General features: G+C 47.0%; 1 protein-coding gene across 3 annotated transcripts in view; it reads right to left on the bottom strand.

Moving 5' to 3' along the window:
• The window catches only part of ELP3 (elongator acetyltransferase complex subunit 3), a 93,450-nt gene that overhangs the window by 5,354 nt on the left and 70,774 nt on the right, over nucleotides 1-17,322 (bottom strand). The window contains exon 15 of one of the 3 annotated variants that reach the window (XR_013928206.1): nucleotides 4-223. The exons of 1 other annotated variant lie outside the window; for it this stretch is intronic. Coding sequence is in view for 1 of the 2 variants with exons in the window: in XM_080388052.1 (XP_080244178.1) it covers nucleotides 16,863-16,939 (77 nt within the window). In the remaining variant the exon portion in view is untranslated. Of the gene's footprint in view, nucleotides 1-3; nucleotides 224-5,597; nucleotides 16,940-17,322 lie in introns of those variants that run through there. One more of the 3 variants, XM_080388052.1, reaches the window with a different exon arrangement.

Genomic DNA, 17,322 nt, shown 5'->3' with positions numbered 1-17,322 from the left:
TACAGTCTCATCTGGCCTCACAGGAGTGGATCAGCAGATGGAAGCACCCGATGCTCAAGCCCACACCTCTACACTGTAGTGAGTGGATGAGGTGACTTCAGATGGCATTTCTGGTATCCCGGACTGCATGTCCCCACCACAATCTCAGTCTGAAGTTGGACAAAAAGCCATTTGTTTGGATGCCTCTGCCTCCTTCAGAGGGTAAACTGCACCTGAACCGCACCTGGAGCAAAGCTTGTGGTTAGATTCCTCCAAAATGAAATGCATGAAGATCTCCCAATGAGCCAAACCGATGCACAGCAAGTGAGGATGAGGATGGGGTTCACTTCAGCTGCTCTGAACCCCAAGGCTAACAAACCCAGCCTACACTACTCACTAGGATGCTGTTAATACAAAGGTATCTGCTTGTAGTCAAAGTATATCAGAGAAATCAGCACGGAGGACGGGTGTTTTGAGATCATCATGGCACAACTGGAAGAGAAATGGGGTGTTGAAGTGTGGAATTAAAAGCAGACTGACAGCCAGAAACCATCCACAGCCTTCCTCACCTGCGAGAGCACTGCAAAAGGGAGTAAAAGATCTCTGGGACACTAAGCCTGTAAGTTACACAGAAAAAATCCATCTTCACAGACCTCTCCATTGTGAAATCATCCTGACTTCGTATGAATGCAAAGTCCAAAAATCCCAAGTTGCAGGATTCTGCTGCTGGCTTCTGATGACAGGGAGAGCATCAATATGCAGTCCTAAGAAAATCAGAGCTACAGCTATGAAAACGTGCCCTTTCATCTGCTCACAAGTCATCCTAGGGGTAAGCACTGCAGAAGCAACTCATAATGCCCAGCATGCACTCAACAGTTGTTCATCAAGCACACCTGAAAGGAACGTCTCAACGGCACAAGTTCTCTTCCCAAATTTCTGCTGCTCTAATGGACAGCCAGCATACCACAGAGCTGGCGGGACCTGTTCAGGCAGCACTCTTCCCACTGCTCCAAGTCGCACCCATGCTTTCCAGTGAAACAAAACATCACCCAAGAAATATCACAAAAGAAATATCATGCAGGAGTGGGAGAGTAAGGCCAAAGCTGGCCCAAGAAGCTTTTTGACTTGCCAAGCCAGAATTGGCTGCATTTCTCATTCTGGGTCTTCAAAACAGGGTTTTAAATTTTAAACATTCTGGATCAAACTGTGCAGGAGAGCTTAGTTTGAACTTAGCAGAGCAGATTCCAACCAACCACTTCCAGATTCAGTGATTTGGTTGACGGGCAGGTGCTGCGCTCACGTCTGCCTGGATGGAAACCCGTGGCCAGCTGAGGCTTTTCAGAAGTGTCGCTCACCACAATCTTCAAATGACAAGGGCTGCTGGTTAATTGAATTTGTTCTCTTCATTTGGAAGCATCTGAATAATGGTGAAGCCTACTGATAAAACCCCAGATCTGGCTTTTCACCGTGACATTTAAACCTCAGCATTAACTAACTAAATAAAAGGAGCCTGCCTGTAGCAGGACGCAGAGAAGAGTGACCACAGTGTCAGGGTTAAGCACTCCTCTGGCCCAGAAGGATGAGCAGTCGGCATGGGAGTGCTACCCAGAGGATGGCAGAAACCTGATTTCATTGCCCATGTGCAGCAGTCCCTGCCCACGACCTTTTCTGTGCACAGCCCATAAATACCCCTTCTGACTCAGCCCTGCCACACAGAAATATTGCGATGCAGCAGCTGAGGCCGAGTATCCTCAAAGATTTCCTCACCACGGCTCACTAGTCACAGAACTAAGTGAAGATGAGATTGTTTTCAGGATCATTAAAGAGCTACTAATAGTTTATAAAATTTCCATAGCAGAGACTTACTGAGGCACACAAGAGACTTATCTCTACACAGGCCTCCCCGTTTTTTGGCAACGACTAAAATCTTTTCTGAAGATGCGCAGTCAACGCGTATCGTGTCTCACAGCTTCCTTCCCCCTCAACATGTTTCTCAGAAGCAGTGAGCAGGGCCCTGTGTGCAAGGCAGCGAACCTGAGCCAGCTGAACTTCCCCAACCGCCTTAATCCATTCATGAGCCAGCTGCAATTCCGGTGGTCGCAAAAGCCTCTTCCATGTTTTGTTGGGAGTTAACTACTTGGCTGGGTGCTTCGCCTGAGGAAGGGAGAGCTCACTGTGGACACCCAGCTCATCTGCAGGATCTCTGGCAAGTAGGACCGTCCTTCAAGGGTGCTGAGGAAAGGACCCGTGCAGGCAACAGGACAGGAAAGGGTGATGTTCTGTTTACCAAAGCGCTGTGGAATTCACCCAGAACGGGCGGTGAGTCTCAAGTCAGCCGCCGGGATCTGGGATGGCCACGGCTGCTTCTCTTGGTATCAGAAAGGCCATTCCCGCTGTGACTGCCGGCGATGCTCTGTGAGGGGCAGGCTCTGCCACAGCTGGAATATCATTTTTGTGGTCTGAAAAGGCACAGAGAAGGAAGCAACAAATGCTTCTGCTGTCACTTAGAGTACCTCCACAGACAGCGGTAAAACACAGTGATGGCCCAGAGCCGGGCAGGAGCCCTGGAAGCCACTGCTGCCAAGGGATGGGCTACCAACATCTGCTTTTTCAAGGGAGTTAGAAAAGTGAAGGCAGAAAACAGGAGCTCCGAGAGAATCCCCTTGGCTTCCGAGTGCCTCTCCAGTGATCGGACTGAGGCTGCCAAAGCATTAGGAGGACTCCGAGACCGTTCAGAGATCACAAAGCTCCCATTTTAGTCTCTCACGACTTGGGGTCAGCTGACTTGGAGCCTGACGGCGGCGGCAAGCGAGCAAACCACCCTCTTTTCACTATGGGTCTTGGTGGAGACTCAGGCTACTAAAAGAGAAGTTTCTGGTTTTTCCTTCTACTCCTTGCTTTGATCTCCACCAAGTCCAAGAAGGCACTTTGCTAGCTGTCAAACAAACGTGTTGCTTGTGAAACCCACTGCTACCCAAAGCCTTGACTCCACGCGGGACTTCAAAGCAAAGCTGGCACCTATGGGCACTTGGCAGCCACTCAGGCGAGTGTCCAGGGCGTGCTTCGGAGCCAGCCCCTGCTCTTCACCTCAGTACAACACGTTTATATGAGGAAGGGTCAAAACTAGGGTTTCAAATCCATATGAGCCATAGGAAAATAAGACAAAAGAACAGTTTGCTCGCCTATTGTGTACTAGGCGCTGGCTGAAAAACCACACACCACATTTCCAAACTGATGCATGAGTTAAGAATGCACAGCAGATCCATCCGTGACCTCCAACGAGTTTGCTTTGGCATTTACACTTTTCACAATGCTGGATTTTATCTTCAGGGAAAACACAAGGCTGTTTCATGTGAATCACTACCAACCAACCGCAGAGAATGGTAACAATGGGGGAAAGGCAAAGGAACTGAGATAACCAAAACACCTTATCAGCACCGAGGAAACAGAAAAGCCAACATTCTTAACGCCGCTGAGAAACCCTGAGCACGTAGGAGCAATCAGAAAAAAGTTATTAATTTAAGAAACCAAAGGAACAATCCCTACATCTATCCCTGCAGCAAAGTTTTATTTTTTTTTTTTAAAAGGTTAGATAACTGGAAACTCATTTCCTGAAAGTTTCTAAAGATACTGGGAGATAAAAAGCCTCTGAAAATTAGAAGCAGGGAATTTTGGAAATGTTACAGTATCTTACGAATACGATGCTCTCAATTTTCAAATTTACATAGAGAGAAAACACAGACTTGTTCACTTTTCTTTTAAAACAACAGATTCTGTTGAGAATTACTGAGAACTACTGGAAGTCTGGCAGTCATCAGAAAACATAATCCAGGCAATGTGAACGGAAAATAGGAGTAAGATATTTTTAAATATTTTTTTTTTTAAGATGACTGATGGAGCACTGGAAACGCTTTCTGTTTTTTTTTTTTTTTTTTCACCCGCAAGCACATTGCAGCACTGGGGTCTGAAGCATTCTCCCCATGTGTTTCAACAGTCTCTGGAGGGACTAAATTCAGGGATGGGAGAGTTCAGTATTTCATGACCTGCTCCTGCTGCAGCAACCACAAAGAGCTAATTAGCATCACAGCTAGAGTTCTGATTTAGACGCATCTTTATGTACTTACATGATTGTTAATATCGCTGCGTGTGAAGTGTTTCATAATCCTTTCTGTTGAGTAAGGGCTCAATGATTAGCAGAATCAAACCCACCAACAGCAACGGTGCCTAACCTGTGTTTAGTCCAGGCGTTGCTGTGTGTTGGACCTAGAAGAGAAATCTACACCTGAAAGTCTCTAATTTTTTCTGTCAAATGCAAGTTGTGCTTTCTTCCTGCCCCGATTGCTTCCCAGAGATTTTAAATCACTATTTTCACACCACCCCTGTCTAGCAGGGAGGTACTGTCATCACCACATCCTAGAAGAAGAGCCAAGATCCCAGGCAGCTGGGTAATTTGTCTGAAATCACAAAGTCAGTCTGTGATAAAAAAGAGTTTTGAAGCCTGGGTCTCCCTTCATCAGCTCAACAACTCATTTCACTGCTGCAAAACAGATGGCCTTTCAGATTCGAGACTGGGTTATTTTTGAAGCTGTGACCCAAAGCAGAAAGCCCTGAATATCCCTAGCATCTCCCCCCAGCCTCCCACGCAAATCCAATAACCTGCTCCATTTAAATCCACTCCGGATTTGATGCAAACGCAAGGAGATGCAGTCCCTTTCTGATCGAGCTGATACTTCCTCCACCTCATGGTCAGCACTTGGGCTTGAAAAATAAAAATGAAGGAAGAAACCACACTACAAAAACCAGCACAGGAGACCTTTACAACTTATTCTCTGTTCACTACAGATTTAACTCAATTTAAATCTAGAATGGCTTGGTACGGTCGAGCACCTGGCCAATTTGAAAAACTTTCTTCATCTTTTGCATCTCTCACATGAAAGGCAGCATGCCCTCCCTTACCTTCAGTCCTTTCCAACAGAGATCTCCAACCCAGCAAACGGGGTCCCTATGCACATGCCCGGTTCAGCCTCACCTCCTCCTGCCCCGGCTGCAGAGGCAGTCCCAGCAATTCCTGCAGAGGAACCACCTCAGCTGTAAAGGTTAACGTGAGCTGTGACAAATCCTTCCGTAACAGAGCAGCGACACCGGCTCGCTGACAATCCCAAGGGATGGGGGGGGACACCAGCGCTGCAGGCCAGTTCACCCATTGTGCCGGGGTAGGTTTGCCAAACCCGAAAAGCACCAAATGCAATTTAACGAGGCACATTCCTGGAATGACATCGCAGGTTGGCAGCCTGGTATGCCCGAGCGCTTTGTGGGGTACGGATGCACCAGCCCTGCCCTGGAAAGGTATTTTGGTTGTAAGGATTATAGTACCTCGATAGCATAATTTAGTGAACTGCTTACAAAGTTCTGTTGAAACAGCAGAGATACCACATCTCCTCCTATCCCGTCACGCTGCAGAATTTGTGTGTTCATGAAGGTGCCAAGCTACAAGGCAAACCAGAGCAAAAGCTTTATCATATTAACAAATGGGTTGCTCAGGGGTTTTCTGAATCATTCTTAAGGCCAAATCTCAAACCCAAGACTGTCACCAGTAACTGGTTTTTTTTGTTTGTTTGTTGTTTTTTGTTTTGAAATAAAAACAATGAAACGAGAGGTAGCATTCAAGAAGTGATTCATTCAACTTTTGGGGTGCCTCCTAGCATGCAGGAGATGCCCTGACTAGAAGCAATTTTTAAATGGCAAGTCTGCAGGTACGACCCATCCCAGAGCTTCCAGATGGTGAGATTACATCTCATTGATCTCTTTATTACAGAAGCAATATTTCATTAATGACTACACAGGCCTGCCCAAACCCAGCTGCACTGAGAGCATCCACTGTCAGGAGAGAGAAAGCCACCACACCATCACCTCCTTTAACTGTGACAGATGAAGCCACAGCTGATAGGTCTTCCGAATCCAAACTAAGCAGAATTAAATATTTAAGAGCTAATACCATACCTTCTCTTACACTTCAACAAAGTGCTGCCGTTGGTATGGCCACCGGGCATTTAGAGAGACAGGGAGAGTGAGATGTGTGTGCTGCTCTGCTCCAGATATGTCAAGTTGAGTGTTTGTGAGATTTTTAGATCTACAGGCGACGTAATGTCTTGAGGCTTCTTCCAGAGCTGGTTGCTGAAATACCCAACCCAGCTGGTAAGGTGTTACCGAGAGACCAGGGATTTAGGATGACTCACCAAGCATGTGAGCGTTCACAATCGATTTTCTTTCCTATGGGCCATGAGATTTTAAATGCCAATGAAGAAACACTCAGCAATCTCGAGAGCGAGCCTACTAGTCATTAAATCAGCAGCATCCCCATGCATCAGCTCCATCACTGAACGATTTGGGTGGGAAGGGACCTTCAAAGGTCATCTAGTCCCACCCCCCCCCCCACAGGCAGGGACCCCTCCCCCCAGCCCAGGCTGCCCCCAGCCCCGTCCAGCCTGGCCTTGAGCCCTGCCAGGGATGGGGCACCCACAGCTGCTCTGGGCAGCCTGGGCCAGTGTTTCACTTTACCCTCATGGTAAAAACTCAGCGCACAGCTTCAGGAGTTTGCTTCAGTCCCTATCCAGGGTAGGAAGGCAGGGGTCAGAAGCCCGCCTTTTCTTCTGAACTTCCCTTCCTACTCATCAGAACAAGAAAGAGATCTCCATACTGAAGAACAAATGGAAAGGTTCCTGGAGATCTGCAGTTTCATAGTGCAGATTGCTCCATCAGATGTTAACGACTTCTGGTGAGTAAAAGCCGTGTGAGAAATGAGCAGGAAGACCCCAAACGCCTGGCAGGAATCCCTGCGGCATGCTCCTGTAAGCAACAGGCACACTCAGCAGTTTAGGCCACTCCACCTGAAGGTTATATACCGCACATATTTTAAATAAAAAGCATCAAAACACTAAATAAAATAATGGTACTGATTTGAAAGAAGTGAGAATGACCAGGCAGGAAAAAATCCTTTATGATCTCTTCTGGTTTTTGCATGTGCTTGCTTTATTGTCCCATTTGCAAGTTGCTGACCGAGCTCCTACAAGTTGGTGTGTTCCTCCGGACCCAGGAGCAATGCAAGCAGAGAGGGTCACTCGAACATCAATTCACGTGCATCTCTGCAGTGCAAGGAGGCCCTGAAAAGGCTCCAATGTGGCAAGCAATGAATTAATACAGTGAATACAGGTTAATACTAGCTAGCCTCTCACTTCCAAATTTTGCAGACAACACCCCTTATCTGCTCTACAGAAATAGTGTTCAGCTGAGTTCCGAACAAAGCGCACCGAGACGGGCGGTTAATGAGGACCGTGCATGCTATGGGCAATTTTTCTCCCCCAGCTACTCAACTTCGCTGATGATCCAGCTAATGAAGCGGGCCGGCGCCGCTTGACATCACCTGATCCTCCACGCCTACCATTCAGAAATCCATCCTGCCTTCCCATCCCCACCTCCAGCCTCCGCGCACTCAGGCGTGAAACATCCCTGGCCTGTGTCCATGTTAATTTTCTACTTGACAGAACACAAATAGAAGCCTGGTCTGGGGAAAAACTGATCATCTTGCCGCATAGTAATTAGCTTATAGCAGGGAACGGCAGCAGTGCCAGACCTCCACACCGCCGTGATAAGGCTGCTACGTCACCGGGATGGAGCGGGGCTACAGCGAAATCGCTGCAGGGAGACATTAAACTGCCGCTTCAGAAGACGGGGCGTGCTGGTGCGGGTTTGGCTGTGGTTCCAGACACTTCTCCAGTCTCGGGAGTAAATCACCTATGAGGCTCATTTAGAGGCTACTGGAGCTGGCGTAGGCACTGGTGACACAATACCTGCACTTTAAAGGGGAAAGGAAAGGGTGCTTGTTAATGGACCTCGGTGCATTCAGTCTGAGCAGGGCAAGCACCTTCGACAGGGGAATTCAATCTCATCCCCCACCTCCCTGAACAGGCGTCTTCTGTACAGAGATAAGGAGACAATCCTGTTGGTACAAGCCAAGCTAGTCTGCTTTTCTGGTGCCAGCATAAACAGATAACGCTGACAGACGTCACAGCAGATACTGCAGCCGAAAAAGCTCTTCCGTGCAAGAGCACTGTATTTATAGAGCTAGCTTTTCGTGTTTTAAAAGTAATTTGCAGTCTTACAGCGCATAAATGGTCTGTGCATTCCTGATCCTTGCCCTTGGAGTAGCCAGCAGCCTCACCCCAAGCATCTCAGCTTTCAGATTCAGTAAACCAAGGAGGCAGCTCACTTGCTACAACCATCGCGCTCGTCAAGGACAATCGGTAAGATGCCAACCCTTTATGGATAACACAGCAGTATAACGGTTGTCCCTCTCCTTTTGGTAGCTGATTTAGGCTCGGTAGACAGTGAAAGACACAGCTACTCAATAGCTGGACACCTTCAATTCCTCTGCTAGGAATAAAGGGAATACTCAGCAGTAGCTCCATCTTAACTTCAGGCAAGAAACTCAGGTTACAAATGTAAAATAAAGAAGCCATGTACTGTCACTGTTAAATGCCGCTGGTACTGACACCACCAGCCTCTGCTGTGCCTGTAGAAAGTGAAGCTGAAGGCATCTACCTGTGCTCTGCACGTGCCAGCAGTGTCAAGTTTAGAGGCAACTGGCTTTCACACACTGAAGACATGTGAAGGGCACACAGAGGCAGTGGTGGACAGCACAACGAGGGTTCAGAGACGGTCCTATTGAAAATCCATGTGTAAAGCCAGCAGCTATCCCTGAGACAGGAGGAGATGTACCCTTCCAACAACAACAAAAAAACCCTCAACAAGAATAACAGCGTTACACACAGAGGCAAAGCAAGATATTTTAGTCTAGGCCAGGATGTCAGTTTGGCCCAGTCCCAACACTTCTCACAAAGAGGAGCAGGAGATGAAGGACTTGGCAAGGAGCTAGCAAAGCGTAACAGCCCGGGCCGTACTCAGAGCCAGGAGTGCAGCGTAAAGCCAGGCTGCCCGGGCACAGGCCAGCTCTGACGCACGGATGTCTCACACTCGGTTATTGCTAAGCTGCGTGTCGGCATGGGCTGGTCAGAGCTGTTCAGGTACCAGCCAGTTGTGCTCCAAGCCTTCAAGGTAGGGGGGCATGAAGGCCAAGAAGCCCAGCCAGGAATGACAGCAGCAGCAGAGTCGATCCCTTTGTGGGCTCAGCTCTGGGCTGTGATGCTTTCTCCCTCCCTGGATGAGCACCTGGGCTTTGGCCAGTGGTGCTGGGCACTTCAGGGACACTAAGTCCTCATGAGTGACCTTGAACAGGTGCCTGCTGCTGTCACTCTGTGCCGCTATCTTCACTTGTACCCTTCCGTCTCTGTAGACCTGCTGATTACAGCTTCTCCCCAGACTTCCCAAATCGCTGTAATAATAGCTATCATAGATGATGCACACGTTAAAAGACTAGAAATACTCAGGATGGGAACTTTCCCCAAGCTGGACCTGCATAAACATCACAAAAGCTCAAAAAGATTATTTTAAAAGGAGGTAGGGAAGCATTTCCGCCACGTGCTTTGTCAGAATCACGTGGAACTACTGTACTTTCAAAGAGAAAGGTATCAGTCTTGTAATTTTATTGCTCAGATGCTTCAAGTAATTGTAAAGCACTGACTCGAATCCCTCCAATCATTGTTACTGCCAAAGGTAACCACCAAAATCAGCGGCTGACATAAGAACAATTAAGTCGCTGCTTAGAGGAAAGACAGAGGACCCACACGGTATGCATTTGTTTAAGCGCATCCCGTCAGGAGCTTTATGCTTCTGTCACTGAGGAGGGGGAGGACTCAGGACGTCTAATACTTGAGAATTTGGTTTATGTTACATTTCACATACTCGTCACTGGTGCTGTTTTAAAGGAAGTGTGAAGTACATGCTATGGGATTAGGGTCAGAAGGGGCTAATTATGGGATGTCAAGCAGCGAAGTCAAAACAAGGGCAATAGGAACCCTCAAGGAGACAACAGGAAAGGTTTTAACAGAGGACTGTCCTTTATTCACCTTCATCTAGACCAGGCAATTACTGCTCCCAGGCTCAAGGTACAACGGCGAGGCAGTGCAACCAACCCTAAAAAGCTCATGGAAGGGGATGGAGAGCTCATTTTATCAGCTGTTGCAGGCAGGAGGACTGGCAAGGCAGCAAAATCTGTTGTGAGCTATCCGATACAAAGGTACCCTCTCAGACTAGAAGTCCTTGGGCAACAAACGGCTGGAAGCTGTGATGTTTGCATGCTTACTTGGTATTTACTTCTTTCCCCAGCCACCCAGCATCGGCCCCATCAGAAAAGACATCTTGATCTGACCTGCTGCTGCCTACTCATGTTCTTTGGGTAGAGGCAGCCTGAAGCAAATACGCTGCAAGTTGGACTAAGAGACAACAGGCACAAGGGCTGTGTTGTACTTATGCTGCAGGAGAGGAAAGCAGGGAATGAGCTCATGTGTTTCTCCTAAATGATTCCCTGGATGCTGTGCAGGTTCTGTCAAAAAAATCTGTAGTGCCTGAGTCACTGCGTGCTCCCAAAGGGGACCCTGGAAGTGCCAACACCTACGGACCAACACAAAGCGGGAGGTGCTGCCTCAAAATAGAGCTAAGAAAAATCCCATCCCGCAGAAAAAAAAGATACAGCTTGATAGACTGAATGGGAAAAGAGGAGTGGAAGGGAAAGCTTCGTTAGGGACTGGAGTAGCATCATCCTCCCAAAAGGAGAGAAACCCCTGAACACAAAATTCAAGCATCAGCTATTGCCAGAAAGGAAGAAGCTATTATAAATTCAGTAAGTTTACGAGCCCATCCACTAGTCTCAGACACCAAGGTTCCTTACACTTTCTGTGCCACAGCACTTGTGGACATCACAGGAGTGACATGTTTACAATTGTTTTAGAGCAATTTGGGGGGGGCAGGGGCGGGGCTTGTTTTAAAGGGGGAAAAAAAAAAGATGCAAATCCAAAGCAGGTACAACTAAAAGCAAAAAAATAATGAACCAAAAAAACAAAATACCAAAACCCACACCACAAAACCAACAAAAGGCAAAGAAAACACACATGCAATTACAAATGCTGGAAAATGGAAAAACAGACATTTCAGATCAGACCTCCCCAGAGCTCTGAATAATGGAGTGATGCCTCCAGGGTCTACCATTCAGCTACCCAAGCCTGCATACTAATATACTACTCACATCAGAAGAGTAGAAAGGCACCACTCATGCAGAAAATTACCTTAAATGAGCAATGACTTCATGATAAACAAGCCACTCGCTTTTTTACTTTGCTCTTTGATTTAGGTGGTGGGGGGCACCTCCTTCCTCCTGCTAAGAGGCAGGCAGCACACTTCTGGCTCTGCACAGAAATCCTGCAAGCAGGCCACAAAACCACCTTGTTATTGCGAATAATTAACTCTGGTTGGTTTAGTCAAATGTCCAGATCTAAGACTGCATCTCTGGGGGGAAGGAGGTACCTTGCAATCTTAGCATCCAGCATCCAAAGCACCCAGGACCACTAGCATCCAAGCTTTAAATAGAGCAGCGAATCTGCACAGTGGCAACACTGGAGGCAGAACCACAGCGTCACGCACTACATGCAAGCAGAGTACCTATGGCTGACATAGTTTCCCATCCCACCGGTACCCTACTATCCCCACGCACCGCCACAATCCAAAATGCCCTTCCTAACCTGGCTTGCAAATGCTCATCTTCCCTTACGAACGCACTCCTGTGCGCTTGTCATTGACTCCATAGTCGATTAAATGCAGTTCTCCCACTGGTCCTCTTCAAATGAAGTGATATTTAACTAGACACACCATGAGGCAGCTGCTGTACAGCCTAGCTTGCTTTGTGCATCATTCCCTGGTTCATTGCCTGCGATGACTCCTGGGTGCCTGAAGCAGGGGACCTCAGATTTTCCTTTGTTTGAAAGTAACCTTCCATGGCTTTAGGTACTGTCCTTATAAGTAACGGCAATCCTGTTAAATCCTGCCGCATCTTGTTCCTTTTCTGTCCAGAAATTAAACAACCCTAAGAGCAAAGAGACTTGGGATGAGAAGCCAGGTTCCACTGAACCTGTTTACTCCAAGAACAGCAGGCAGAACAAAATGCTTTGGAAAGAATCTGCTGGGAAACTCTGAATTTATTTATTTTTTTTCCCTAGGGGTGCTAACTGATGTGCTCTGAAGAAGCACAGGAACTGATGGCATTCATTTGTGCAGTCCTGGTTTGGATGTGCTTTTAAAGGAAAATCTGCTCGCTGCCTCATGAATACCTCCGCTTGTGACGCAGGGAGAGGTCCTCACCCCGCTCTGGGCAGAGCAATCGCAGCTGATGAGGTGCAGAATGTTACCCAGATTGCAGGGTGACACCGGTAAAGCAGGCAGGAGCGTCGGTTCTTCTGTAGCAGCCTTCAGAGACACAACAAAGCACACCAGAAGCCTGCCTTAAGCCAGAGTAATTCTCGGCTAAAGCAGCACTCAATAAGCTGGACTGCACGCGTGCATCACATGTGGGTTATAACCACAACAAAGGTGTCACCCACAACTCAACCAACTCCACACTCCACGTCTTGACTAAGAACAACCTTTACGCCCTTAACCCCTGGCGCAGCCTTGAAAAGGAGGATTACCGCTTGTGGGCAGTGCGAAAACAGTGCCAGTCAGGGGGGAAGACTCCAAGGAAAGAAAGCATGATTTATTTTTAAATCCCTGAAAACTGCTGTTGCTGACAGTTCTGATTCAACGCTATTTATACCGCTGTGTATTACAAGCCACTTGGATGGAAATCACCTTCATTTCATCATTAATCTGATTTCAGAACTTGTGGGTTTTTTTAGCTCTTTGGGTTTTATAAACTTGGGGCTAATGTGAGCTGAGGGGGGGGAAAGGGCTGCTGAGGAAGGAAGAAGCACAAGGGAGGTCTCCCCATACATTCAGCTCCTGCTCCCTGGATTTTGCGTAGGGTTTGTCTTACCGGTTCTTCCTCTGCCCACTCTACGGAAAACTCCTGCAGGTGGAGACCACACAAAAGCCTGAACAAATCAAGGCAGGTCCCCACTCTCCAAAACAGGCTCAGCTGGCACAGATGCAAGATCAGTGGTAGTCTCTGGTCTGTACTATGCAGAAGTTAGGCCACATTATAAATCTTTGTTTGTAAGAGATCTTATGGTATATATAGAAAAAAGCTTCCTACCAGAACTGTTGCAGAATGCTGGCTTTTGCAAAAGTGTCTTTGCTTAAGAACAGCGATATTCCTGTTCATGCTTGCACAGAAATCCCAGTTAATACAGTTTTCAAAGCTGTTACGTTATTAAACCTTCACATCTGACGTTCATTAAGAACCAGAGAAGGTTGCACACAGTAGCTATTCCACAGCACCAGTCTGGTAGCATGAGTTTATCCTTGACTTCTTCCAAATCCCCCTAATTGAATTTTTTTTTCCAAAGGCCATCAATCTAAAGCAAGCATCAAAGAGTCATTTCATTAACATTAACATTCCCGTATTTCCACTTATCTCGGGCCACTTCTTCTCTTATTAATAGCTAGTAAGATCAGCATTTCTAAAAATAACCAACCAGCAGTGGAAGCAAAACTCCGGGGAGTGCTCCCAAACCCCATCAATCCTCCCCGCAACACGTGGGAGTCTCGTCCTACGGTCTCCCGCGTGCAGCCTGGCAGTTGGCAACCTCTGAGGCAGCCCATGAATCAACATCCAATATGAACTACGAGACGCTGATTATTCAAGTAATTTATTGCTTCTAGGGTGACCAAAAGGCTGTTTACACGAGGAAATGAGGATACTTTAGAGTACTGCCAAACGTGCCCCGAGACTTTACCTCCACTTTGTATGCCAGCTCAGTTTCTCTCCCCTCAGTGCTCTTGGCCGCAGGTGGGTTTAACACTGGGTTGATGCATCAGAGTTTGGAGAGTTCTGACCCTCCGTTTTCTCCCTAACTGCAAAAGGCGAAGGCTTTTTTAGCATCCAGCATCCTAAGCAAGAGTAGCACGGTTTCCTTAAACACATGAGACAGCGTGCTCGAGCAGCACCAACAGACTGGGAGATGAGTCACCGCCTATCATGAACGATTTTCTCCCTCACAGAGACTACAGAAAACAGGTGGTATTAGTTTAATTTCTATTCACAGCCTTGTGATTGTGGATTCCTGGCTGCTGCAGCACAGTTAGGAGAAAGATGTCAGGATCAGTCACCCCAATCTGATTATTATAGTCGTACTGATCTTAATCAGGAGGCAATCATGAATTACTCACTTGTTTCCCATTTACATGTTTCTATCAAGTGATTTTACAGTACTGCCTGACAGAGAATATAAAAATGCGAACATTTCCCACTGAAATATGCCACTGACTCACTGCTGAGGGGGAAGGAGGTTTAGCCCTCCTTGAAGCATGAAACAGACAAGCACAAGACATGACACCCGACCTAACAAAGCGGACATCTGCATTTGCAGGCAAGTGAAATGATGTTTATTTAAGAGTATTGACTAGATTTTACATGGGAAGGGAGCAAGCAGAGGCAGAGGAGAAAAGATTATGCCTGAAGTCCTCCAGGGGAGTCTGGACAAAAGGAAAATTGGCTCTGGCAGTGAACATGCTCTGCCACAGAGGAAAGAGGTTTCTAATGATAAGGCTCTAATGGACACAGGCTGAGATGTCAGGAAATGTTGAATACTACCTTGATAAGGACAGGCAGTAAATCAGCTGGACAGGAGAGAGGTGCTTCTAATGTAACTCCCCTAAAAGCAGATTAGTCATATGGTGGGTTTTTTTTCTTTTTTTTCTGTTTTTCATAACCACTTGTAACAGTATTGCCTGTTTTGGATGTCGTCCTTTCATCTGAATCTACCTTAATCTGGCTTGAGTTAAATGCATTTCCAAACCAGCTTCAAGCCACGCTTCGGTCCAAGGCTGTGGCAGATAATCAGCCAGAGACTCCTGGACCCCTTCAGACTTACCTTGCTCCCCATATTCATTCTCTAAGGGTGAGCGGGGCCCCCCACCAGCTGCATGAGCCAGAGACGGGTGTCTGGCCTCACACGTCTGGAGAGACAGGAACATCTTCACTGACCAACAGGGCAAAGCAAGGCTCTGCCATGCGGCAGGATACCGGGGGACACCCAGCTGTTTGGGGTCCCTACGAAATGGGCTGTCCTAAAACCATCAGTATGAGACGCCCCTGTTCAAAACCAAGGTAGGAACACTCGCAGATGATCACAGAATCACCGAATGGTTTGGGTTGGAAGAGATCTTCAAAGACCATCTAGCCCAACTCCCCTGCCATGATGACTGCTGGTAATTTCTAAGCAGAGCTGCTACCTTCTAACCAGAGCTGAACTTGAAAAGATCTTAGAGATAAGCCCTAACCTTTAGCCAATAATGAAAACTCTTCATGCTGTCCTACCTTAAAAATACCTTCAAAATTTCCTTTCGAAGAAATCAAAGAGAGACTTTGTTACTTAGACCTAACTTTCCTAAAACTTATCAAGAGCACAGAAACTGAACCATCCACTCTGTTCCCTCACTAGCAGGAGCCCTGAAAAGGCTTCAGCCTGACAGACTAGCATTGCTCCACGCAGTTCTCTGGCAGAGGGCATGCACCAGCGTGGGCCAGGGACCATCTCCTGAAGGTGCAGTTTGCATGTTCTAGCACTATTTAGTTGACTCGTACTGATGTAGCCATTAAGTGCAAGACTGGAAAATACTGTTGAAGAAAGGCCACTGTTAACCAAAACACTGCAACACAGCCTTCATCAAAACATGCAGTGCTAATGAGTAAGAGTCCCGTGAGAGACATCTTCAAAGCAGATCTCCCTTATATTCTTCCCTCTAGAAAGCACTCAAAATTTTGCAGTCTGTTGTGGGGATGTAACCTTGCAGTGGGTTCCCAGATTAAAAATCTATTTTGAAACCAAAATCGGCAAAACCAAGTTCATCCTCCAAGGGGAGAAAGAACTTCTGGCTGCATTTTTTATTTCAGATAAAACCTACAGGAGAACTGAAATTCAAGTGGTCAAATCTCCAAGGAAACAGCTGGAAAACCTGTGGTCTTTGCAGATGCTACAGCATTCCGTATTCCAAGACAAACTGTCATATACTGCACTTTGCACTTCAGGGAAAGAAAAATAAAAAGCACAGACGAGGTCTTAGTAGGATGCCACAAACTATGCATGTAGCAAAACAAGACTTCTTTCCCTGGATCTTGATGCAAAGAATATATTCTTCACATCAGTTTGCTAAAATACAGCTAAAATTCTCTCTCTGCACAACCCAAGCCCAGATGCTACTAGCAAAACTGAAAGAAACCGGTTTAACTTTTGCCTCTCTTCTTTACCGAGGAAGGATGCAGTATGGACATTTCTTAACCGCAGGAAACTCCCAGTTCCAAGTGACACCCATGCAGCAGCAATGGGGAAACAGGACCGGAGTATGTCTTAAGCCAACAAGAAATAGGGAATTCAGAGAATAAAGAATTATCTTTAAGCGCCTGGCTACTGCCTGCATGGTGTCCTCATTCATGCGCCAGCCCTTGTCACAAGTACTTGTCGAGACAGCCTGCTGTGGCTTTTCAACATCCAGTGACATTACACAGCTGGAAACACACAGAGAAGCTCTTCACTTCAGCACTTGGCAGCCTGGATCAAAGTAGTGATTTCTGCTTTTCGGGGCTTTTCGGTGGGGCAGCAGCAGATGATTATTTTTTCGAAAAGGTCTCTATTACATCCATTCTGTGTAAGTCCCCCAGCATACATTAGTCTTATGCCAACAACGGTTTCTCCCGTGCATTTAGCCAGTTTCCCCAGTTATAGAACCTACATGCCTGTAAAAGCCTCCTGGAGCTTCTGTAACTGCTAATATAAGATAAATTAAAACACAAAGGTAGTCCCGACCTTGACTTCACACGCACGTGATGAACTGATGCCACTCTTCTTGGTCACAACGCCTTGAAAATGAAAGAGGAAAAAGGGCTGCAGCTCTTTCTTACATAGCTCCCTTCTTCATGATAAATGCTTAATGTAGCCTAAAAGCACATCCGTCCACCCTAATGACGGTACTTGCAGAAAGACTCTAAAATGGAAGCCGGCAATTTTCTATCCTCAAAAGCCCTGGAGAGCAGCCCTCGACAATAACAACCTGCGACAGGGCCGAATCAGCCAGGTCGGAAATCGCAGTGTTAACCCACGGCCACGCCGTCTGTCTTCTTCAGCACTAAGGGCAGGTGGGCTCCCTGCAGCGTGTCCTCGGGTAGGCAAGGACAGTATTGTCCGGACAAAGCTACCACGGAATTTGACTCTGCTGCAAAGAAGCATCTGCTGATACTCATTT

This window comes from Falco punctatus, assembly GCF_963210335.1.
Source record: "Falco punctatus genome assembly, chromosome: 5".
Classification (NCBI taxonomy): Eukaryota; Metazoa; Chordata; class Aves; order Falconiformes; family Falconidae; genus Falco; species Falco punctatus.
The sequence above is the reverse complement of the archived record's forward strand: the minus strand, read 5'-3'. Positions and strand labels throughout refer to the sequence as shown.